Genomic DNA, 26,010 nt, shown 5'->3' with positions numbered 1-26,010 from the left:
ACTTTCAAACAGCACCTTTTAGGTCTACTAGGAAGCAGCACCTTTTAGGTCTACTAGGAAGCAAGACAAGAGGTCTACTAGGAGTCTACATGTCTGCTGAGGAGTAAGCAGGATAAGTCTGTGCAGGATAAGCCTCAGAAATAAGTAGGGTTGAATCACTCAGCAGCTGGTTGGAGAGGATTTGAGGCCTGGGAAAGAAGCTGGCAGGCTACATGGGGAACCCCTGCAGGCTATATCTGGCCCATTTAGGTTTGCGGCTGCGCCTCAACTGGGATAAATAAGATAGCCGAGATTAACAAAAGGACTGTTTTGTGGCGATTGCCTTCTTTTTCACTCTTTTATATTTCATCTCTACAAAAAATTGTCTGGTGACTATACTGGATGCCAGGGCAGGGGGTGAAACTGCATTTGTAATGTATCCAGAGGGGTGTGCTAAAAAGAAAGATGCAGTTAGAGAAATTTGTCAGGGTTCCACTTATGATCTGGACCCCCTAAGCAACTCCTTAAGGAAAGTTTGCCTCCTTAAGAGACAATGGGCCCAAAAGGGTTGCCTACTTCTGATGAAGGGATATACCAGCAGCAAGAAGCTAAGCTGCAGTTTCTCATAGAATCATAGAATAGCAGAGTTGGAAAGGGCCTACAAGGCCATCGAGTCCAACCCCCTGCTCAATACAGGAATCCACCCTAAAGCATCCCTGACAGATGCTTGTCCAGCTGCCTCTTGAAGGCCTCTAGTGTGGGAGAGCCCACAACTTCCCTAGGTAACTGATTCCATTTTCGTACTGCTCTAACAGTCAGGAAGTTTTTCCTGATGTCCAGCTGGAGTCTGGCTTCCTGTAACTTGAGCCCGTTATTCCGTGTCCTGCACTCTGGGAGGATCGAGAAGAGATCCTGGCCCTCCTCTGTGTGACAACCTTTTAAGTATTTGAAGAGTGCTATCCTGTCTCCCCTCCATCTTCTCTTCTCCAGGCTAAACATGCCCAGTTCTTTCAGTCTCTCTTCATAGGGCTTCATAGGATCATGCCCTCCCTTACCAACCTGGTGCAAGGGGAGAAGGATGGAGAACTGGATTTTGGCCTAAGATGTCTTTGTATTTTTTAAAAAAACATGTCTTGCTCACCAACAAATTTTGTTTTTATTTTTAAATGCAGAGCCCCAGGAAGCTCTGAAGAAATCCTGCCTAACTGGAGATTGATGGATACCTGGTAAGCAGGAATTAGTCTTTTTCAGCCCTGGATGGTGGAACTAACCCATCTAAGAATTAATTCCATTACAAACATTCATCCCAGAAGGGCACAGATTAGATCATTTAATGCTGGGCAGGAACTACACTACTACTTCAAAATGTTTTAGAACAGTAGTGACAACTGTTGGGGACTAGGACACACTCCTTATACAGTTTTCAAAACATTTTCAAAATGTCATATCCTGTTTGGTGTAGATCTGGCCCAGATGATTAGTCCTTCCAGAACCATAGCTTTCACAGTCAAAATGGTTAAAAATAAGTAAATAAAAAGCTGGATTCCCACCCCAGTACTGCTGATGTAGGGGTTCTGTGGAGAAATGCATTGACCTGTAAAAGATCCAAGATCATCAGGACAAGATGCATGGCTGAAAGCAAATCAGAATTCTTCTTTCTGTATATACTGACAATCCAAAGAGAGCAACCTCTGAATCTTGACTATATAAACAGGGCTGGCTAAGTCCTTGAGACTGCAGGATCATACCATTTAGCACCCAGTATCCATTGACTTATGCACTACAAGGAAAGGCAGTCTTAGGATACAGAAGAGCTGAGCTCATTTCCCTTTAAGAACCTAATGAATTAGGGCAGATGTTATTGAATACATGCATGGAACTGTCTTTTCCTTGAGTTATTTGGTATACTGCAGGCAAACTATTTAAAGAGTGTTGTCTAGTAGGTGATAGCTGGTCTTGGATCTAGGAGACCCAAGTTCTGCCAGAGATTATTTATGCAGCCCTGGCCATATTGCAGCATCAATTTCCAACTTGCAATATGGGAGTGAGAGACCTACTGCATGATCTTAATTTGGAGAGCAAACATAGTAACAGCAAAAAATGATTTGTAAATTGCTCAATGATGAGGGTTAGTGGCCTAAATCCACAAACATGAACATAGTAATTGATGAGAAACTGGCTTGAGATGGCAGGCATGAAGTCAGGCAGAGGTTTAAAAACTTGGAAGCAAAGCAGGGAGGAAGGGGAGCAAAATCCGACTCATGCAAGGAGAAACAGAACTTTTGTCATGGGTTCCCCCCTTCCTCCAGGCCCAATTTGTTCAACTTGTTGAGCGGGTGGTTGCAGGACAACTCCAGGCACTCTAGATAATGGATTATCTAGATCCATTTCAATCGGGTTTCAGGCCTGGTTTTGGAACGGAAACTGCCTTAGTCGCCCTGTGGGATGACCTCTGTTGGGAGAGAGACAGGGAGAGTGCGACCCTGTTGGTTCTCCTGGACCTCTCAGCGGCCTTTGATACCATCGACCATGGTATCCTTCTGGATAGGTTGTCTGAGCTGGGAGTTGGAGGTACTGCGTTGCAGTGGTTCCGCTCCTACTTGGATGGCTGATTCCAGAAGGTGGTGCTGGGGGATTATTGCTCTGTGCCGTGGCTCCTAAGCTATGGGGTTCCACAGGACTCTATCTTATCCCCTATGCTGTTTAACATATACATGAAGCCGCTGGGGGAGGTTATCTGGAGATGTGGACTGAGGTGTCATCAATATGCGGATGATACCCAGCTCTACCTTTCCTTTTCATCAAACCCAGGTGAGGCATTGACTGTTCTGAACCAGTGCCTGGGCACGGTAATGGACTGGATGAGGGCTAACAAACTGAGACTCAATCCAGACAAGACGGAGGTACTGTTAGCGGGTGGTTCATTTGTCCGGAGAGGTGATGTTTGCCCTGTCCTGGACGGGGTTGCACTCTCCCTAAAGGATCAGGTCCGTAGTTTGGGGGTGCTCTTGGATCCAGAACTGTCACTTGAGGCACAGGTGAACTCAGTGGCAAAGAGCACCTTTTATCAGCTTAGGCTGATATACCAACTGGGCCCTTATCTGGACAGTGATAGCCTAGCTACAGTTATCCATGCTCTGATAACCTCTCGTTTGGATTACTGCAATGCGTTATACGTGGGGCTGCCTTTGAAAATGGTCCGGAAGCTTCAGCTGGTACAAAACAGGGCAGCCCGTTTACTAACAGGGACTGGCTGGCGAGATCACATCACGCCAGTCCTTTTACAACTTCATTGGCTGCCAGTCCAGGTCCGGGCCCGATTCAAAGTGCTGGTATTGACATTTAAAGCCCTAAACGGTTTGGGGCCAGGTTAACTGAAGGAATGCCTCCTCCATATGTACCTGCCCGGACCTTAAGATCATCAACAGGGGCCCTTCTCCGTGAGCCCCTGCCAAAGGAAGTGAGGCAGGTGGCTACCAGGAGGAGGGCTTTTTCCGCTGTGGCACCCCGGTTGTGGAACGAGCTCCCCAGAGAGGTCCGCCTGGCGCCTACACTGTACTCCTTTCGTCGCCAGCTGAAGACCTTTTTATTCACTCAGTATTTTAACACTTAATTTTAACTTAAATTTAAATTATACTGTTTTAACTCTGTATTTTAACCTTATATCAATTTTGCTGCGTGGTTTTATCCTGGTTGTGCTTTTTATATTGTATTTTGTATTTGTATTTTTAACTTGTTGGTTGTTTTATGATGGTTTTAATTTTTGTGAACCGCCCAGAGAGCTTCGGCTATTGGGCGGAATAAAAATGTAATAAATAAATAAATAAATAAATAAACAAACTTTGTTGGAGTTAGATCAAGTTTGTGCCTTTCCGTTTGGCACTTGGGATTGCATTTCCTCCCTCTCCAAGGCTTTGGTTCGAACTGCTCCATGAGCAAATTTTATCTTGTGTAACCTAAGCAGTTTCTTTATCAGATCTCCTTGTATTAGTTGACAGCATGAAGGCCGAAGAAACAAGTTTCCTATGTATTCCTACTTACTCACCAAACACATCTAATTTCCAAAGGGTTTTATCATCTCTCTGAGTTTTCCCAAGGTGTTTAACAAGGACCAAGTTAAGCATCAGTGTGGGATTTCCACTCAGTAAAAATATTAGCTTCAAAGGAGGGATTTTCCTCAGGACCGCAGCATGGGAGGAAAGGATAATATTCCCCTTCCATACCTGCTCTGATCTCAGGAATTATCACCTCCATCCCCTGCCACCTGATTCAACTCCTATTTTCAAAAAGGTTAAATGCAGTCATGTGTAGTTTTCCCCTAGAAGAGCAACAGATATGTTCATTCTTAGTATTCACATACACAGTCATAGAATCATAGAATAGCATAGTTGGAAAGGACCTACAAAACCATCAAGTCCAACCCCCTGCTCAATGCAGGAATCCACCCTAAAGCATCCCTGACAGATGGTTGTCCAGCTGCCTCTTGAAGGCCTCTAGTGTGGGAGAGCCCACAACTTCCCTAGGTAACTGATTCAATTGTCGTACTGCTCTAACAGTCAGGAAGTTTTTCCTGATGTCCAGCTGGAATCTGGCTTCCTTTAACTTGAGCCCATTATTCTGTGTCCTGCACTCTGGGAGGATCAAGAAGAGATCCTGGCCCTCCTCTGTGTGGGTATACTTAAATATATTTAAGTAAAGGTATACTTAAATACCTTTTAAGTACTTGAAGAGTGCTATCATGTCTCTCCTCAATCTTCTATTCTCCAGGCTAAACATGCCCAGTTCTTTCAGTCTCTCTTCATAGGGCTTTGTTTCCAGACCCCTGATCATCCTGGTTGCCCTCTTCTGAACACGCTCCAGCTTGTCTGCATCCTTCTTTAATTGTGGAGCCCAGAACTGGACGCAATACTCTAGATGAGGCCTAACCAGGGCCGAATAGAGAGGAACCAGTACCTCACGTGATTTGGAAGCTATACTTCTATTAATGCAGCCCAAAATAGCATTTGCCTTTCTTGCAGCCACATCGCACTGTTGGCTCATATTCAGCTTGTGATCTACAACAATTCCAAGATCCTTCTCGTTCGTAGTATTGCTGAGCCAAGTATCCCCCAACTTGAAACTGTGCCTTTGGTTTCTGTTTCCTAAATGTAGAACTTGGCATGTATCCCTATTAAATTTCATTCTGTTGTTTTCAGCCCAGCACTCCAGCCTATCAAGATCACTTTGAAGTTTGTTTCTGTCTTCCAGGGTATTAGCTATCCCACCCAATTTGGTGTCATCTGCAAATTTGATAAGCGTTCCCTGCACCTCCTCATCCAAATCATTAATAAAAATGTTGAAGAGCACTGGGCCCAGGACTGAGCCCTGCGGTACCCCACTCGTTGCCTCTCCCCAGTTTGAGAAGGTTCCATTGATAAGTACTCTTTGAGTCCGATTCTGTAGCCAGCTGTGGATCCACCTAATAGTTGTTCCATCTAGCCCACTTTGAGCTAGTTTGTTAATCAGAATGTCATGGGGTACTTTGTCAAAAGCTTTGCTGAAGTCAAGGTATATAACGTCCACAGCATTCCCACAGTCCACAAGGGAGGTTATCCTATCAAAAAATGAGATCAAATTTGTCTGACAGGATTTGTTCCTGACAAATCCATGTTGGCTTCTAGTGATCACCGCATTGATTTCAAGGTGTTTACAGATTGACTTCTTTATCATCTGCTCCAGAATTTCCCCAGGGATGGATGTCAGACTGACTGGTCTGTAGTTCCCAGGTTCCTCCTTTTTGCCCTTTTTGAAGATAGGGACAACGTTAGCCCTCCTCCAGTCGTCCGGCACCTCACCCGTCTTCCATGATTTTGCAAAGATAATAGACAAAGGTTCTGAGAGTTCTGCCGCTAGCTCCTTCATTACTCTGAGACATTCATTACTCTAGGATGGTACATCATAGTGAGAGGATTCACCCATCTGAATTTGCCTCTGCTTTGATTTCTAAGAGCCATTTGAAATTATGTAGCAAATAGCATATACTTTAGCAAAAATATGAAGGTCTTGAAAATTTCAGCTTTTATCTTTATAACAAAGCAAATTATTCACACTTAGGTTCCTGTGAAGATAGAGTTGGAAATGCCCTCTGCAGAGCGATCTCTGCCTGCCCCACCCACCATCGCATCATTAGGCCCGTGCTCCCTGAAACAGGCACACCACTGTTTTTCTGAATTACATTTGGAGACATACTTCACTCTTTGACCTGAAAAGGCTTACTTTTAGGAAGTGTAAAGTCAGAACTATCCACCCTTAGGGAAGTTCAGGTTCTATGTTTCTGTGTCACCTACTGTTCTGGATGTAATGCCTCTGAGGATAGGCAATCCTTCTGCATCTAATAGAGAAAGCTGATTGGGAGGAGACAAAATCCCAGGCAGGGACTTGTGCAGACACTCAGCAGGCAGCCTCTTCTGTGGATGCACTTTGGGCTCAGTGATCCATCAAGGCAGGACTTCAGGGCGGAAATCCAGGGCCCCACTCAGTAGAATGAACTAGAGGGCAGCAGAGGTGATTTACCACATTTTTCAGTAAGTGAAGTAATACACATTATCTTTCAATGATTTAAATTCACATACACATAAGTAAAAGTGAATGATGGCTTTAGCTAGAGCCAGCAACATAGAAAGGAGGGGGAGTTCACAAACCTCTTTGAAGTTGTCAAAGGCAGCCAGGATGATGTCATGTCCCCCTCGGACCAAACAAACAGCAGCCAACAGTTCAAGGACGAGGGCTTTTGTCCTGCAACCAGGAGAACAGTGAGGTGAAGGACTCTGAATGAGACACTTTCTCGGCAAAAGCCACTGGGAAGCAGGGTGTGAAATTGGAAGAGCATGATAACTCCAAATGGCTAGAGATAAAATCCCAAGAGCAGGCAGACAACTTGTGCTGATGGTAAAGCAAGGGAAGGAAAGCAGTCGAGGTGGTGGATCATGGTGGGTTGCTTTCCCAATACTTATTTGATTGAGTCTTCTGGATGAATTTACTTTGCAGGTACACCTTTTGTGGCAAATTGGCAGGTGGTCCAGCCATCTACAGACCACCTTTTTGTCTGTTTCAACTGTATATCAGTCTGCTGGGCCCCATATCTAAACCAGGTGGACTACCCCTTGCAGCACTCCTGGATCTCTAAAGCATCTGTCAGGTATGGTTTAGGGTGGATTCCTGCATTGAGCAGGGGGTTGGACTCGATGGCCTTGTAGGCCCCTTCCAACTCTGCTATTCTATGATTCACCCATCCCTATATAACTGTCAGAATTCTTACCTGGGGTTCTTATTGTTGAGGCTCAGCGTGATCTCATTGACACATGCTGGATGGTTCATCACAAGGCTAAACCCAGACTAAGAGAAAGGTAAGAGAGGATGTTAGCAAAGTTGATCCAGATAAATTAGAGGATATGATGGCAGAAGATTGGGAGTGGAGCGGAGTTCCCCTCTTTTTCCATGGAGGCTCAGAGAAAGGATTCTTTCTCAAGCAGAGGCCATGCTGTAGGATTATGACTGGGTACAGCAGGCCAAATTTGTGGCCACTCACAGAGAACTGATAGCTGCTTCTTTCTTGAGACTGGACACAATGACGGACTGGACACAACACTTTTGGGAGGGTGGGGAGAACAGTTGAGGGGATCACATATTTCACTTGATAGTTGAAATATGTGTACACATTATGAGAAGCAGCACCTCAAACTACTTTCAACTCAGTTTAGAACTATTGTCTGTTTCGATTCCATCAGGCTGCAGGAGACAGAGAAGGGGAGCTCTGCTGAGAGGACACCTGCTCAGCTATCCCTCCTGCTCCCTTCCAGCAACTGTCACCTGGCAGCAGCCATTCCATTCCCCCCCCCAGTCAAATTGAGCTAATTAACTGTTAATTTTCCCTGTTAATTGTTTATTGTTGTTAATTTGGTATTGTGAAGTTATTGTAGATGTATAATGGAAATGAGGCGACAATTCAAGTTGTGCAGGGCAGAGGGAGGTATGGTGAGCATAGAATCATAGAATCATAGAATAGCAGAGTTGGAAGGGGCCTACAAGGCCATCGAGTCCAACCCCCTGCTCAATGCAGGAATCCACCCTAAACCATCCATTACAGATGGTTGTCCAACTGTCTCTTGAATGCCTCTAGTGTGGGAGAGCCCACAACCTCCCTAGGTAACTGATTCCATTGTCGTACTGCTCTAACAGTCAGGAAGTTTTTCCTGATGTCCAGCTAGAATCTGGCTTCCTTTAACTTGAGCCCGTTATTCTGCGTCCTGCACTCTGGGAGGATCGAGAAGAGATCCTGGCCCTCCTCTGTGTGACAACCTTTTAAGTATTTGAAGAGTGCTATCATGTCTCCCCTCCATCTTCTCTTCTCCAGGCTAAACATGCCCAGTTCTTTCAGTCTCTCTTCATAGGGCTTTGTTTCCAGACCCCTGATCATCCTGGTTGCCCTCCTCTGAACACACTCCAGCTTGTCTGCGTCCTTCTTGAATTGTGGAGCCCAGAACTGGACGCAATACTCTAGATGAGGCCTAACCAGGGCCGAATAGAGAGGAACCAGTACCTCACGTGATTTGGAAGCTATACTTCTATTAATGCAGCCCAAAATAGCATTTGCCTTTCTTGCAGCCCTACCGCACTGTTGGCTCATATTCAGCTTGCAGTCTACAACAATTCCAAGATCCTCCTCGTTTGTAGTATTGCTGAGCCAAGTATCCCCCATCTTGTAACTGTGCATTTGGTTTCTATTTCCTAAATGTAGAACTTGGCATTTATCCCTATTAAATTTCATCCTGTTGTTTTCAGCCCAGCACTCCAGCCTATCAAGATCACTTTGAAGTTTGTTTCTGTCTTCCAGGGTATTATCTATCCCACCCAATTTTGTGTCATCTGCAAATTTGATCAGCGTTCCCTGCACCTCCTCGTCCAAATCATTAATAAAAATGTAGAAGAGCACTGGGCCCAGGACTGAGCCCTGCGGTACCCCACTCGTTGCCTCTCCCCAGTTTGAGAAGGTTCCATTGATAAGTACTCTTTGAGTCCGATTCTGTTGCCAACTGTGAATCCACCTAATAGTTGTTCCATCTAGCCCACCTTTAGCTAGTTTGTTAATCAGAATATCTTGGGGCACTTTGTCAAATGCTTTGCTGAAGTCAAAATATATGACGTCCACAGCATTCCCATGGTCCACAAGGGAGGTTGCATTATCAAAAAATGAGAGCAAATTTGTCTGACAGGACTTGTTCTTGACAAATCTATGTTGGCTTCTAGTGATCACCGCATTGATTTGAAGGTGTTTACAGATTGACTTCTTTATCATCTCCTCCAGAATTTTCCCAGGGATGGATGTCAGACTGACTGGTCTGTAGTTCCCAGGTTCCTCCTTTTTGCCCTATTTGAAGATAGGGACAAAGTTAGCCCTCCTCCAGTCGTCCGGCACCTCACCCGTCTTCCATGATTTTGCAAAGATAATAGACAAAGGTTCTGAGAGTTCTTCCGCTAGCTCCTTCATTACTCTAGGATGCAGTTCATCGGGCCCTGGAAATTTGAACTCATTCAAGGAAATTAGGTGTTCTTTGACCATTTCTTTATCAATCTCAAACTGCAATCCTGCCCCCTCAACTTCTGCTTCACTTTTTCCAGGGGGGTCATAGACCCACTTTTGGGAGAAGACTGAGGCAAAGTAGGAATTGGGCACTTCAGCCTTTTCTTTGTCATCTGTTTACTTTGTCATCTATTTACTGTTTTACTCTGTACAGCACCATGTACATTGATGGTGCTATATAAATAAATAAATAAATAATAATAATAATAATAATAATAATAATAATAATAATAATGTTATCAATTTGCCATCCTCATTTAGCAGTTGAACCACCATTTCTTTCCTCTGTCTTTTACTACTCACATATCTGAAGAACACCTTTTTTTTGCTTTTAGCATCCCTTGCTAATCTCAGCTCATTCTCAGCTTTAGCCTTCCTGACGCCTTTTCGGCACTTCTGCGCCACTTGTCTGTACTCTTCTTTTGTAGCCCGGCCTTCCTTCCACTTCCTATATGTATCCATTTTTGTTTTCAGGTCATCTCTAAGCTTTTTGTGGAGCCAAATTGGTTTCCTCTGTTGTCTTCTAACTTTTCTCCTTGTTGGAATTGTTTGTAACTGTGCCTTTAAAATTTCCTTTTTTAAATACTCCCACCCATCCTGCACTCCTTTTCTCATTAGGCTTTTCTCATCAGCTTTGCTAAAATCCAGAGTACGTGTATGGCTACACTCAACTTTTGTCTCCGTCATAATCAAGAATTTAAGTATGACGTGGTCACTTTCCCCCAGAGTTCCCGTAACTGCCACTTTATCCACTAAGTCATCCCTATTGGTCAATAACAAGTCAAGGATTGCCGATCTTCTAGTTCCTTCCTCCACTTTCTGTAGGAGAAAGTTATCACCAATACATGTCAGGAATTTCTTGGAAGGGCCGCTTTTGGCAGTATTGGTCTCCCAACAGATATCAGGGTAATTGTAGTCCCCCATCACTACTACATCACACTTCCTTGAAACACTGGCAATTTGTTTCTCAAAAGTTTCGTCCTCGTCTTCTCTTTGATTGGGTGGTCGGTAGTAGACTCCGATTATCATGTTCTTTTTATTCCTTGCCCCATTAATTTTAATCCAGATGCTCTCGATGGGGCTCCCAGTCTGATCCGCCTGTATTTCTGTGCAGGGATAGGTATTTTTAACATATAGTGCAACTCCACCTCCCTTTCTATTTCTTCTGTTCTTTTTGAACAAGTTATATCCTTCAATTGCTATATTCCAGTCATGGGAGTCATCCCACCAAGTTTCAGTTATACCTATCAAGTCGTATTTGCCTTCATGTAATAAGAGTTCAAGTTCGTTCTGTTTGTTTCCCATGCTCTGGGCATTAGTATATAGACATCGAAGACCATGTGTTTTATAGTCTGGCTTTGTTCCTACATTGTTGCAGACACTATTTTGGGACACTATTGGAGCTGTTCTCTGTACTGTGGTGCCTTGGCCTTCATCCCTTGTTGCCTCGAGGTTTACGTCCCCCGCCCCCGTAAGTTTCAGTTTAAAGCCCTCCTGATCAAGTTCTTCATGCCGTGGCCGAACACATTCTTTCCAGCCCTTGTGAGGTGCAACCCATTCCTTGCCAGCAGTCCATGTTCCAAGTAGGGTTGCCTGTGGTCTCAGAATCCAAAACTCTCACGTCGGCACCACCTTCGTAGCCAGTCGTTCATCTGGAGTATTTTTCTTTCCCTTTCTAATCCTCTTCCAAGAACCGGGAGGATGGATGAGAAAACTACCTGGGCCCCAAAGTTCTTCAGTTTCCTTCCCAGAGCTTCAAAGTCTGAAATGATTTCTTCGTAGCTCTGCGTGGCAACATAATTTGTTCCCACATGGATGAGAAGAAAGGGGTATGTGTCCGTGGACTTTATGAGCTTTGGTAACCCTTCAGTCACATCTCTAATCTGTGCTCCAGGGAGACAGCACACCTGGCGAGTCCATGGGTCTTCACGACATACTTGGGTTTCAATCCCACGCAGTAGGGAGTCTCCCACAACGACTACTCTTCTCTTCTTCTTGGTTGACCTACCTTCTGCCTCTTGTTCATTGTTGCACGGTGTCTGCTGTACTTCTTCCTCTGCAAACTGTCCTTCAGACTCATCTTCCAGAAGCTGAAAGCGGTTGCTTAACTCTAATGGTTCCACCGGTGCAGAATGCCTTCTAGTTCTTCTGCTCCTAACTGTCACTCTTTTCCAGAGAGTTTCCTCTTCATTGGCTTTCCTCCCCTCAGCATATTCCACTTCTGCTTCAGCTGGCTGTTGCTCTTCAATCTTGTGCCATCACCAATCTCGTGATGGGCAGGGTGAAGTGCCGTTACAGGGGAAGGAGAGATAGATATTTAACACCCATCTTTCCTTCCGGTCGCCCTGCCACCCTGGGGAACTTGGAGAACGAACCAAGCCAACCATGGATCCTCTCCTTGCTCCTTTGCAATGCCAGGTCGGTTAAAAACAAAACAAATATAATTTATATTTAATTTAAAAACAAAACAAATATAATTCACAGATGAGGAGGCCGACGTGGCATGTTTCACAGAGACCTGGCTGGGAGATGACAGTGGCCCAACATGGGCCCAGGCCCTCCCAGCTGGGTACTGTGTTATCGAGCAGGTGAGGAAAAGTGGGCGGGGCGTGGAGTAGCTGTGGTCTATAAGGATAATCTCAACCTGACCAGATTTCCTGTCCGGGAATTGAATCACATCGAGTGTGTGTACGTGAGTCTAAAGACCAGGGATAGACTGGGGGTTCTGTTAGTGTACCGGCCACCCCGCTGCCTATCAGACTCCCTGGCTGAGCTCATGGAACTGGTGTCGGAGTTGGTGTTGGAGTCGCCTAGGCTTTTGGTCCTGGGCGACTTCAACATCCCTTTCGGGAATGGTTTGTCAGGTGCAGCTCGGGAGTTCATGGAATCCATGACAAACATGGGCCTATCCCAATTGGTTTCTGGACCCACACATTCACCAGGTCACACCCTCGATGCTGTTTTCAGTTCCGAACAGACGGATCTGTGGGCGGAGGTGATAAATACCTCTGCGTTGTCATGGACAGACCATTTTCTGGTCAGGATTAATATCATGGCTACCATCCGTCCCTGCAGGGGTGGCGGACCTATTAAGATGGTCCGCCCTTGAAGGCTGATGGATCCTCTTGGATTCCAGAAAGCCTTAGAGGGTGCTATGGCTGGTATTGTCGACGATCCTGTTGAAGCTCTGGTCAATAGATGGAATCAAGACCTAACTAGGGCTATCGACACGATTGCCCCCAAACGTCCTCTCCGACCTGCTTTCAATCGGGCACCTTGGTACACAGAAGATCTCAGGAAGTTGAAGTGGGAAGGTCAACGACTGGAGCGCCGATGGAGGAAAACTCATCTCATATCCGACAAGGCACATCATAGAGAACATCTTTGTTCCTATGGGGTGGCAATATGAGCAGCGAAGAAAGATTTCTTCTCTGACCGCATTGCGTCTGCGAATTCACGTCTAGCAGAACTGTCCTGGGTGGTGAGGGGTCTAACTCAGGCACCTCCTCCCCTGAACCCAGTTTTAGAGCCTTCGGTAGTTTGCTGTGATGCATTTAATGATCATTTCACAGATAAAATCTCTCGGATAAGAGCCAATTTAGATGCCGTCGTTATAACAGAAGCTGAAGCTGAAGTGTCCAGCAACTCTGTGAGTAGGATTACACGGGATCAGTTTCAGTTGGTGAGTACTGAGGATGTGGACAAGCTGCTTGGACTAGTAAGGAAGACAACTTGTCCTCTCGATCCCAGTCCTTCTTGGCTGGTCACCCAGGGAGGAGATGCAGTTAGAATACAACATATTGTTAATGCATCTCTCAGGGAGGGGAGTTTTCCACCATGTTTAAAAGAAGCAGTGGTACGGCTGCTTCTAAAAAAGCCCTCCCTGGACCTTAACAATTACAGATCAATTATCAAATCTTCCATTTTGGGGCAAGGTGATTGAGAGGGCAGTTGCCTTCCAACTCCAAGCAGTCTTGGATGATACAGATTTTCTAGACCCATTTCAAACTGGCTTTAGGGCAGGATACGGAGTTGAGACAGCTATGGTCGCCTTAGTGGACGATCTCCGCATGAGTATTGACAGGGGGAGTGTGTCCCTGCTGGTACTTTTGGACCTTTCAGCGGCTTTCGATACCATCAACCATGGTATCCTTCTGGGACGCCTGGGGGGTTTGGGAATCGGGGGCACTGTGCTCCAGTGGTTCCGGTCCTACCTCTCAGGTAGATTCCAGATGGTGATGCTTGGGGATAGCTGCTCCTCAAAAAAGGAGCTGTTGTATGGCATACCACAAGGTGCCATCCTATCCCCAATGCTGTTTAACATCTACATGAAACCGCTGGGAGAGATCAGCCAGGGGCATGGGGCGGGGTGCTATCAGTATGCTGATGACACCCAAATATTTTTCTCTATGCCTTCAATAACAGCGTCAGCTAAGGATAGTGTGTCTCCTCTGAATGAATGCTTGGAGGCAGTAATGGGCTGGATGAGGAAAAACAAACTGAAGCTGTATCCAGACAAAACAGAGATGCTTGTTGTCAAGGGCTCTGACCTAGATTTGGAGGTGTGTCAGCCAGTTCTGGATGGGGCTACACTCCCCCTGAAAGACTGTGTTCGCAGTTTGGGGGTGCTCCTGGATCCGTCGCTCCAAATGACAGCCCAGATGGATGCGACGGCCAGGAGTGCCTACTGTCAACTTCGGCTGATACGCCAGCTGAGCCCCTTCTTAGAGTCAGAAGACCTAAAGACAGTAGTGCATGCGCTGGTAACCTCAAGGCTTGACTTCTGCAATGCGCTCTACATAGGGCTACCATTGTACCTAGTTTGGAAACTTCAACTAGTTCAAAATATGGCAGCCAGGTTGGTCACCAGTACATCTAGGGGTGAGCATATTACCCCAACATTAAAATCACTCCACTGGCTGCCAATTAGTTTCCGGGCAAAGTACAAAGTGTTGGTCATTACTTTTAAAGCCCTAAATGGTTTGGGTCCAGGTTACCTGCGGGATCGCCTTCTCCCATATAGTCTGCCCCACACACTCAGGTCCTCTGGGGTGAACTTACTTCAGTCAGCTAAAACTAGGCTGACATCAGTTTCCCAGAGGACCTTTTCTTCTGTCGCCCCCAGATTGTGGAATGGCCTGCCGGAGGAGATTCGTAAAATTAACTCTCTGTGTGATTTTAAGGCAGCTTTAAAGACTAGCCTTTTCCTGCAGGCCTATCCAGATCAATGTTAAATCATGAATTTTTAAGATGTATTGATTCCTATTCTAATGTTGTTCCCCGCCTCGATCTAAAGGGAGAGGCGGGTAAGAAATAAATATATGATGATGATGATGATGATGATGATGATGATGATGATGATGATATGCAAACCCTGATTCACATAACTATGTCCAAGAGGGGAGGAGCACTATCAGGTGACACCATTCTCCCAAATGTAATGCCATGAAAGTGGCTTTGTAAACAGGCCTCCCCAGAGGTAAATATTACTACAGACCTGCGTGTTGAGAGTTATCCCAAGTTCTTTGTGCATGGCACACACAAGAACAACCTTGCTATACTAGACCAATTGTCCATCAAGTCCAACATCTGGTTCTAAACTCCCTCATTGTTTGGCCTCCAGAAATTGGCAGAGACAAACAGCCTCTGTACGTGGAGGTTACACTTAGCTCGTATGGCTAACAGTCATGGATATACCTATTATTAAGATATAAGAAACCTGGTGTCCTCCAGACATTGCTGGACCACAGCTAGAATCAACATTTGAATCCCAGTATTAGAGTGTTGAGATGCCCGGGATCAATTTCCTTGTATGCCACAGGGCTTCTGCGTCTTCCCCCTCCCAACAATATTTACATATTTTGCTTTACACACCATTTTTGACAACCAAGGACATTTCAAAAGCAGTTTCCAAGAATGTGTGTGTTTTGGGAAGCCCCTTGAGTATCATTAAATGAGGCCCTCCATGCCCCATTTCCTACAATAGTGCACCCCCCCTTTCCAATCATTGTTCTCAGTCACCTGATAATTCATGATGGCTCGGAGGCACATGATGCACACATGAACATCATCCTTCTGACTGACAATGCGTGAGTTCCGCAGCGCCTTCCTGCTGTGTGCCGGATTGAATCTGAGGTGGAAATAAATTTAAGAGATGGGGGAAGAGAAACAGCTGGATGAGAAAGTATGCCCAAACACCACAGAGAAATCTAACTGCATAAAGAGAAGCACAAGAGCAAGGACTTGAGGAGCAGGAAATTGTGTATGGGTTGAGGGGTCAGGCTGGGCAGCAGGGTTGCAATATAAAAGCTCTTTTGCCTAGAAGGTAACATCTCCAATGAAAAATTCAAGTCCGGTTCTTGGAGTACCATTATCTTTAATGAAGAGGCTGGGGGTGGGGGACTCAACAGGCCATGGAAGTTGGCTGAAGAAATGCTCAAAGTACTATGGGAGGATAATATTTCATGGGAAGCTATATGTAATGGCAGTTTGTGTAGCAGAATACAGAATATGGCTACTTGTGCTGAATGTGGTGGCTGGCCTTCAGGTTCTGAGAATCTGAGCTTTCCAGTCTCAAAATCAGAAACACACACACACACACACACACCACAGTGCTGAAACATTAACGTGCAACAAAAATATAATCTTTCCTAGATTTGAAAAATTCATTCCAATTACAGAACTTTGGAGGGTGGCGATTGCATAATCCAGGATTTTTAAAATGCAAATTTCCAGACCTCGTTGCTTCAGTATCTGGATTGCCTTCCAATTAACACAACAGCATAAGTGGGGAGCGCATGCCCTTGCCTAGCCAAGCTTCAGGCTGCATTCACAGGGGAAGTTTCTGGTGAAGTGTGGGAGAGGCTCACCGGGGTGAGTAGGAGTTGACTGGTGGCCTGGGTTTACAGTCCTGCTCGCTCCCAGGGGTGCTGGAGGAGGGGATGCTTGGGTGGACTTGTTGAAAGAATGTTTGGATCTGCTGATTCAAATGGCAACACCTGAAGGAGGTGGAAGATTGCAACCCTGCAGGACAGGAGGGAAAAATAGGACGCTTCAGGTGGATGTTTCCCTACCCCTCCACCCTCCAACCAAGGGGAGGGGAGGGAATGACACTTCTGGAACCACAGAGGAATGCCTTATTGTGATCTTTAAAATAACCTTAAAACAATTTCAGCAGTCCAGAAAAGATTTGTGGCTCATTACTGCCCACCTTTCCAAAACAATATTGCTTCCTATACTATATTCTTCATTGAGGTTTGTTGTGTGGCTTGTAGCACGAGCTCTTTCCTCTGTGGGTTCCCTGGGACAGAACTGGGCCCAATCTTTGCTTGTAGGGTAGTGGGTCAGTCATTTCTAGCTGTTCTGGCATCTGCCCAAGATAAGTTCCATTGCATTTAGGAACTTATGGCACAGACTTTCCTTACCCAAAAGGGCTGACCTGGACTCAAGTTTAAGGGCATCTGTTAGCAAATGGAACCCTAGGTGGGCTCCTAAGAAATGGAACTGCCAAACAAGATACTGACTGATGCCTCAATTTATGATTTGCTGAAGGAGAGAGGGAAGGAGAGAGAAGAACCCTCTTTTAACAAATATCATGGCTGACGGGAACTCCATTCCTATTGCATTGCTCCTTTCCATCTCTCTTTTGGTCTGATGAGCCCAAATTACAAGCCAGAAGTCCCATTATAGTGTCGCTCCTCTTCCTCACCTATCCCAAGGAGGCCATTTAATGGATACCTACCATGAAGCATTTTCCCAGAGGAAGCATGCAAAAGAAGTGTGGGGTTAGAATAAGGAGAAAGAATAAGGGCAGAAACAGGAAAATGCAAGATAGGAAAAGTAAACCAGAACCTGCCGTATGTCAGAAGGAAAGTAAGTAGTTGAATATAAAATCATAGATTTCCAGAGTTGGAAGGGGCCTATAAGGCCATCAAGTCCAACACCCCGCTCAATGCAGGAGTCTACATTAAAGCATCCCTGACAGATGGCTGTCCAGCTGCCTCTTGAAGGCCTCTAGTATGGGAGAGCACACTACCTCCCTAGGTAATTGGTTCCACTGTTGTACTGCTCTAACAGCCAGGAAGTTTTTTCCTGATGTCCAGCCAGAATCTGGCTTCCTGTAACTTGAGCCCATTATTCCATGTCCATGACCAGGCCCCCAAACTCTCAAAGGCAGTTTTTACGACAGTTTGTTACTAAGGTGGTCATACATTGGGAGAGCTTGGAAGTTGGATTAACTAGCCCAGTATTTCTTAAACATTGCTGTACTGAGGACTACTATTTTGGATTGGTTGGTGTGTGTTTTTAAACCACCAGACTGACTCATTTACTACAGTAAAACCAAAAACTTACAGCTGCCACATGGGAGGATGCTTGAAAGACTTCCGCTTAAACTTGCCCTCTGCCTGGTAATAAAACCTACACGTATGACTGGGAGGGAGCTATGCATGCAAGCTGGGTGGGGTGGGAGTCCCTTTCTACACCACTGCTTTGCACTGCTATGGAGTCCCTAGTGATTTCCATTTAAACCTGTAAGTGGAGAAATAGGTTCTCTCTTCAGCATCGTATGGAACTTTTAGTTCCAGCAACCACCTGAAAGTGCTCCAGGGAACACTGTTTAAAGAGTAATAAACTAGCTGGCTTGAAACTAGCTGGTTTTGTGAACCGCCCAGAGAGCTCCAGCTATTGGGCGGTATAGAAATGTAATAAATAAATAAATAAATAAATAAACTAGTCTAAAACAGGAAATCTATCTGAAGCACCCATTATAATCCTATTCCTTCCTAAGGAACTCCATAATTAAAAAGAAATTACTGTCGTTGTTTTAAAATTTGGAGCCAATTTGGTGCAAAATACTTCTGATTGGTTTAGAAGCAGAATTACACCCACACACTTGAGAATCTAATTGAGACTGCATTAGTCCTCCTGCTTTAGCAAGTGACCTCCACCTCACCAGCCTGCTTGCCCTGTCCTCACATCTCACCGTTTAAGTTTTGTCTAATTTTAACCAGATAGAGAATTTTGTGGGGCAGGCATATAGAGTGGCCAATTACATTAATTAAAATGGATTCCCATTTTCATGTTGTTAATTTTGTAATAGAAGCTGTTCTTCTACAGAAGCTTTACATTTTCCAAAGCGAAACAGTTTTTAACAGACTTTAAAACCTGGCTTTGTGTGCTTTGTATTTTAAGACACTTAGTTTAACTCCGTTTAAATGGGGCTAGGGGAGAGGATTAAAGTGGAATTGCCTCTCCGCCTCCTGGCCCATATGCTGCATCCCAGTATGGGAGAGAAATGCTACCCTGTGTTCATGCTGTTACCTGACAGTCAGGTGCCTCATTTTGGTGGAGCCCTGCATGGGGGAGGAGTTGCTTCTGCTGAGGTCCTCCATAGATCTGTCCAGGGTTTTTCCCTTGTCGGTCCCTGGGCTCCCATTGTCAGTGCTGTCCATATCATACCTGGAGCCACACACATAAAAACAAATGTGTGTCAGCTGGAAGGTGGGAAATATTTGTCAAGGGGGCAGCAGTAGAACTGAGGAGGAAAGCGGGGCTGCCACTAAGGACATGTCAGCACTACAGACTAAAATGGTTTAAAAGTGATTGAACGGCAATTATATTCCCCCTCCCCTTTGCCCAAGGATTAAAAAACTGATTCTTAGACATGGCTCCTGCCCCATTTTCTGTCTAGCTGCATGGGAGCTCTCCAATGTTGCTCTCCAATGTTCTGATCCAGCTTGATCCAGTCCAATTCAAAGTTTAACCAATTCAAAGTTTATTGTACTAGCCAAAGGCCATGTCATATACATCAAAAGAAAATATTTATAAATATATGCAGTAATACAAATATTTCAAACAGTAGAAAATTATACAGATAACTTAGAATTTGCCATAACTAAAACTCAGTTTTCACTCAGCAGTCTGAATCTCCATGGCAGTTTACGGCAATTTTGTCTAGTTCTATCTTCCTAATCTTCTTTGCTGCTAGAGCAAACAGGACCACATAAGTGTTGGTATCATTCAAAAGAAAAAGAACTGTTTCTGCAAGGGCATTCCTATATCCACGTGTTAACAAGGGTTTCAGGAATCTCTCTTTCGCATCCCTATACAAATTAACATGTCGTGAACAATGTCTTCCACTTGATGTTGGCCACAGATGCAAAGTCTGCATTCAAATGGCACCTTGTGATAGCGTCCATCCAGAACTGCAGTTGGCATCACTTGGAATCTCAGTTCAATAAAAGCATTTCTTAGGGAAAGAGGCCTCAGTTTGGACAAATAGCTGGCTCTGAAGTGTTCCGTCTTGAAAAGAAGGAACCACTGGGAGAATTGAGAGTTTTTAATTAGTTGCAGATCCCTCCTAGAATCTATCCAAAACAGCCAATCCCTTAGTTGCTTCTTATCCATTTCAAGGACGGGCTTCAGCTCAGGAAAGTACTAGCTATGCAGGACATTTTGGAGTATTGCCATCAGATAACAATTTTTGTTCATTTCCAGGTAACACATAGCTGGAAGACATTTATTTGGCAAGGTGGCAATTAGTTAAAAATATTTTAACTGAGCACTCTCTATTCTTGTCCTAATTGATGGCCATCCAGATTCTGTCCACAAAAAACCTGCAGGGGTTCCAGATGGGAGAGAGAGGAGTTTTCAAAGAAAATTGTTCTGCACAATCTCCAGGGCGTTAATTATAGTGTTGTCAAACCCCCATATTTCAGACCCATAAAGCATTTGCGTTATTGCTTTGATGTTGAAGACATCAAAGCAATAAGGGAAGGTTCAATCAACTGTCCCCCTTTATTATAATAAAACTTCATTAAAGCCCCTATAGTTTTCTGTGGCTTCAGTTTCACAGCCTCCCTATGCCCTTTCCATGAGAGAGACTCACTGAAAAGAATGCCCAAGTATCTAAATGAATGGGCTTGTTCAATAACATGTTGGTCCAAAAGCCATCTATGTGTAGGACTGTGACTACCAAAAAACTATCTTGGTCTTCGAATAGTTTATGCCAAGTTTTCATAACCCAAGTGCGCACAAGAAATAAGTATTATGTCAGCTGCATACATTAAAATAAAAATCTTTCTATTCAGAATTACTAGGGAAGGAGAGTTTACTTGAGCTAACTGTGACACCAGATCATTGACATAGATATTGAGAAGGGTGGGAGCCAAAAGGCATCCTTGTTTTACTCCCTGCATTGTTTTAAAGGTTTCTGTTAGAGAACCCTTCAGATCTACTCCAACCGTCATTTCTGTGTTGCTGTATAATTCTTTTATCAATATCAAGAGTCTGCGGTCAATATTGGTGTTTTGTAACTTTTCCCATAGTCTGTTACTGTTAATAGAATCAAAAGCTGCTGAGAGATCAATAAAAGCTGCATAAAGGCATTTCTTAGTATTCTTAGTATATTTCCTGATAATATAATTCAGCGTGAAGCATTGATCAGTAGTACTGTATCCGCTTCTAAAACCAGCTTGTTCTTCATGTATAATTTGATTCATTTCTAGCCAATCTAGTAATTTTTGAAGTTACTGCCTTGCATATATCTTTAAAGAAATATTTAACAAGCTGATTGGCCAATAGTTCCTGTGACCTTTCTCATAAATCAGGAAGATAATACTCACTGTCCATCCAGGGGGCATTTGTCCGGTGTTGTTAATTCTAGTGAATAGAGCAGCAAGAATTGGCATCCCTGCTATCCTCCCTTCCTTGCTTCATATTATTAATTTTTCTTTGTCCTCTGGTTCATTTCCTTCTGCTTTTAAACATGCTACAGTCTCTCCTATTCTCAAGAAACCTACTCTTGATGTGCTATCTCTGTCTAACTACCAACCTGTCTCTTTGTTGCCTTTTGTTTCAAAGATCCTGGAGCGTGTGGTCTACTCTCGTCTTGATTTTCTTTCTAGTAACTCTGCTCTGGATCCTTTTCAATCTGGATTCCGTCCTTTGCATTCCACTGAAACAGCCCTTACTAAGATTACCAATGATCTTCTTATTGCCAAGTCTAAAGGCCTTTATTCTGTTCTTATTCTCCTGGATCTTACTGCAGCCTTTGACACGGTTGATCACGATCTTCTTTTGGATTCCCTTCATGACCTCGGATTTTGTGGCTCCGTCTATAACTGGTTTGCCTCCTATCTAGCGGGGTCGCTCTTTCAACGTGTTGGCTAATGGCAGCTCGTCTTCTTCTTTTCCCCTTTCAGTAGGGGTTCCGCAAGGCTCGGTGCTTGGCCCGTTGTTGTTTTCTTTATACATGTTGTCCTTGGGTAATCTTATTCAATCTCATGGCCTCCAATATCATCTGTATGCCGATGATACACAATTATATCTTTCATCTCTGGAACTTTCTCCTGATGTTCATGATCGTATCTCGGCATGTCTTTCAGATATCTCAGCTTGGTTGCTTCATCGTCGTTTGAAACTCAACATGGCAAAGACTGAATTGCTTGTTTTTCCTCCTAAACCTTCTCCTCATCTCTCATTCTCTCTTACTGTCAATGATGTTACACTTACTCCAGTCAAGGAAGCTCGTAGTCTTGGCTTTATATTTGATTCCTCGCTCTCCTTTATTCCTCATATTGAGGCAGTAGCTAAATCCTGTCGTTTTTTCCTGTATAATATTGCCAGGATTCGATCATCTTAAAAGCTTTTTCCTAAAGCTTTTAAAACTTGATGTTGTGCAGACTTTATACTGTTAGTCTTACCCTACCTTGTGCCTGCTTACCCTACCCTGTGCCTGTTTGCATTCTCTTCCCCTCCTTATTGTTTTACTATGATTTTATTAGATTGTAAGCCTATGCGGCAGGGCCTTGCTATTTACTGTTTTACTCTGTACAGCACCATGTACATTGATGGTGCTATATAAATAAATAAATAATAATAATAATAATAATCTTTATCTGTCTCTTCTGCCAAGACTCTTGTTCATGCATTGGTTATTTTTTGGTTGGACTACTGCAACCTTCTTCTCACTGGCCTTCCTTCTTCTCACATCAGTTCGTTGGTTTCTGTTCACCACTCTGCTGCTAAGATCATCTTCTTGGCTCGCCGCTCTGACCATGTTACTCCACTTCTGAAATCTCTTCATTGGCTTCCAATTCACCTCAGAATCCAATATAAACTTCTCCTGTTGACCTACAAAGCTTTTCACAGTCTAGCTCCTTCCTATCTTTCCTCTCTCATCTCACACTATTGCCCCGCTTGTGCTCTTCGCTCTTCTGATGCCATGTTTCTTACCTGCCCAAGGGTCTCTACTTCCCTTGCTCGGCTTCGTCCATTTTCTTCTGCTGCCCCTTACACCTGGAATGCTCTTCCAGAACATTTGCGAACTACAAGTTCAATCGCAGCTTTTAAAGCTCAGCTAAAAACTTTTCTTTTTTCTAAAGCTTTTAAAACTTGATTTTGATCTGACTTTTATAGTGTTAGTTTTACTCTACCCTGTGCCTGTTTGGTGCATTCTCTTCCCCTTCTTATTGTTTTATTATGATTTTATTAGAATGTAAGCCTATGCGGCAGGGTTTTGCTATTTTATTGTTTTACTCTGTACAGCACCATGTACATTGATGGTGCTATATAAATAAATAAATAAATAATAATAATCCACCATTCTAAATACTTTTTATAGAGCTCTGGAGGGATCAGGTCTTCTCCAGGAGCATTGTAAAGTTGCAGACATGAGATAAGAGTCTTTATCTCACTGCAGGTAACTGGTTGCCACTCAGGTAGGTTAGGAAGACCTTGATTCTCCCCTGCCTCACACGATTGCCAGGATTGGGCACCAAATATATTAGAAAAGTAATTAACCCAGGCTGAGGCTGAGATTGAGACATCCAGCATAGATCTTACCTCCTTTAAACTCCTGGAGACAAGGTCCCAAAATTTACCTTCATTCTGTTCTAATACCGCCAGATGTAGTTTTTGCCACTGATTTTTTGTGTATTTTTCTTTCTTGTTTTAAGCCATCTTTTGTAAACTGACCTGCAGTTGATAAGAATTCCTAGGGATTTCTCTGATGATTTGTTACGAGATTCTTATTTTTCAAGTCAGAACTTTTTTAGCTGCTTTGCATTTGGTATCAAACCAGCCAGAGTCTGGTGTCAATGCTTTTGTTCCGAAACACTCAAGGGCTGCAGTTGATAATAATCAAAGAACAAGAATGCCAACAGGCACACGACTGCGGAACAATTTTAACAATATAATCAAACAGTGATGATATCCAGAGTCAAAACAATGACTTCTATTTTATATAGTGCTTTCAAATAGTACCATTCAAGTATGCAAAATTATAAAGATGACAACACAAGGCAAAACAAGGCAAGATAAGACAATAATTGCTTCTTGTAAAACCTTGGCAATAAGATATAATGTCAGACTAATAGACTTATTAATTGTGACAGGATTCTGGTTATATCTCTTTTCCCATTTCGTCAGTTCATTTCGGACTTCCTCAAACGTATATTCTTCTTTCAAGTCACCGCGTGCCGTCAAGAGCTGTGGGGGTGTCGACAAGAGATAGCACCCCCTAAGTTGCTTCCAGCTACCAGATAGGGAAATTCTTTCTTATGCCCCGGCTGAAAATTCCTTAGTTTCCAAGCGACGAAGAAACGGGTCAGATCAGCTGATCAGTCATTATTTTGACTCTGTATATCATCACTGTTGGATTACATTGTTAAAATTGTTACGCAGTTGTGTGCTTGTTGGCATTCTTGTTATTTGATTGTCAAAGCTTTTGTTTGCAGATGTTACCAAACAGAACCTGAGTTCTGTGATAATTTTTTGAAAGGCATCTAAATTATTTACGGATTTATCCGAAAATAATTGGCGCAATTTTGTCATATGATGGTTGTATAATTTCTCTTGGATAGTACTGCTCAGTTTTAAAGACCTTATTAGTCTTCTCTTACCCAGCATTTCTCCAATCAAATTTACAGTTTCAGTCAATGATGCTTGTTCAATTAATGGGGATAGAGATACTAGCATTGGGAGGTGGTCACTTTCAGTATGGTCAAGCCCTTCAAAAGTGCGCACTAGGGGAAATAACGAGCTCTATCACACCTATTTCCCCCCTGGTTTGCCTCTGCTTTTTTTTAACCTTTATTTCATAAGCAGGGCAAGCACTCCTCCCTTTCACGATCATTGCTATACTGATGAACTCTCTTTTCACTTGTTTGCTCTCCCACTGCTACTGCACCCACCCACCCTGTCTCTTCTCCTTCCCCCTCCAGTTCATTGGTTCTTGTCATTAATGAACATTGTGATCAAGTGGCAGCCTTCCCCCTTTGCTCATTGGAACTCCTATGGGAATTAGAAACAGCTTTGGTCACCTTCACTGGGAACTGGACAGGGGGAGTGAAGATTGTGTAGCTGTAATTTTGATAATTCTTACTTTAGTAGTTCCAAGTGTTTCTTTAATTGCCATAGCAAATGTTTTAAAGAAAGGATTTTGCCTTTTACCACTCATAAGTGACTTGGCTTCATTCCACAATTGCCAAATGTTCTTTGCAAACCCTTATCTTCCTGCCTTGCAAAAGCTTGTGATCACCACACAAGCCAAAATATAAGATAATTAAAGGTTCAGAATTGTGTACACATATTATGATTCTACCCAAGGACTTTTAGAGCCCTATGTTACAGATGAAATGAAAGTTAACAAAGAATCATAGAATAGCAGAGTTGGAAGGGGCCTACAATTGAGTCCAACCCCCTGCTCAATGCAGGAATCCACCCTAAAGCATCCCTGACAGTTAGTTGTCCAGCTGCCTCTTGAATGCCTCTAGTGTGGGAGAGCCCACAACCTCCCTAGGTAACTGATTCCACTGTCGCACTGCTCTAACAGTTAGGAAGTTTTTCCTGATGTCCAGAGGGAATCTGGCTTCCTTTAACTTGAGCCCGTTATTCCGTGTCCTGCACTCTGAGAAGAGATCCTGGCCCTCCTCTGTGTGACAACCTTTTAAGTATTTGAAGTGTGCTATCATGTCTCCCCTCAATCTTCTCTTCTCCAGGCTAAACATGCCCAGTTCTTTCAGTTTCTCTTCATAGGGCTTTGTTTCTAGACCTCTGATCATCCTGGTTGCCCTCTTCTGAACACACTCCAGCTTGTCTGCGTCCTTCTTGAATTGTGGAGCCCAGAACTGGACACAATACTCTAGGTGAGGCCTAACCAGGGCTGAATAGAGAGGAACCAGTACCTCACATGATCTATTAATGCAGCCCAAAATAGCATTTGCCTTTCTTGCAGCCATATTGCACTATTGGCTCATATTCAGCTTGTGATCTACAACAATTCCAAGATCTTTCTCGTTTGTAGTATTGCTGAGCCAAGTGTCCCCCATCTTGTAACTGTGCCTTTGGTTTCTATTCCCTAAATGTAGAACTTGGCATTTATCCCTATTAAGTTTCATTCTGTTGTTTGC

At 43.8% G+C, this 26,010-nt stretch overlaps 1 protein-coding gene across 2 annotated transcripts in view; it reads right to left on the bottom strand.

Annotated features, from left to right (window-relative positions):
• Positions 1 to 26,010, bottom strand: part of FMNL1 (formin like 1) — a 223,804-nt gene that overhangs the window by 120,159 nt on the left and 77,635 nt on the right. Inside the window, exons 6-10 of one of the 2 annotated variants that reach the window (XM_063138453.1) lie at positions 18,920 to 19,057; positions 16,468 to 16,596; positions 15,620 to 15,728; positions 7,277 to 7,353; positions 6,660 to 6,753 (exon numbers count right to left, since the gene is read on the bottom strand). In XM_063138453.1, the coding sequence (XP_062994523.1) occupies positions 6,660 to 6,753; positions 7,277 to 7,353; positions 15,620 to 15,728; positions 16,468 to 16,596; positions 18,920 to 19,057 (547 nt within the window). The remainder of the gene's footprint in view (positions 1 to 6,659; positions 6,754 to 7,276; positions 7,354 to 15,619; positions 15,729 to 16,467; positions 16,597 to 18,919; positions 19,058 to 26,010) is intronic. The other variant, XM_063138454.1, reaches the window with a different exon arrangement.

Source organism: Elgaria multicarinata, chromosome 11 (genome assembly GCF_023053635.1).
Source record: "Elgaria multicarinata webbii isolate HBS135686 ecotype San Diego chromosome 11, rElgMul1.1.pri, whole genome shotgun sequence".
In the NCBI taxonomy this organism is placed as follows: domain Eukaryota; kingdom Metazoa; phylum Chordata; class Lepidosauria; order Squamata; family Anguidae; genus Elgaria; species Elgaria multicarinata.
The sequence above is the reverse complement of the archived record's forward strand: the minus strand, read 5'-3'. Positions and strand labels throughout refer to the sequence as shown.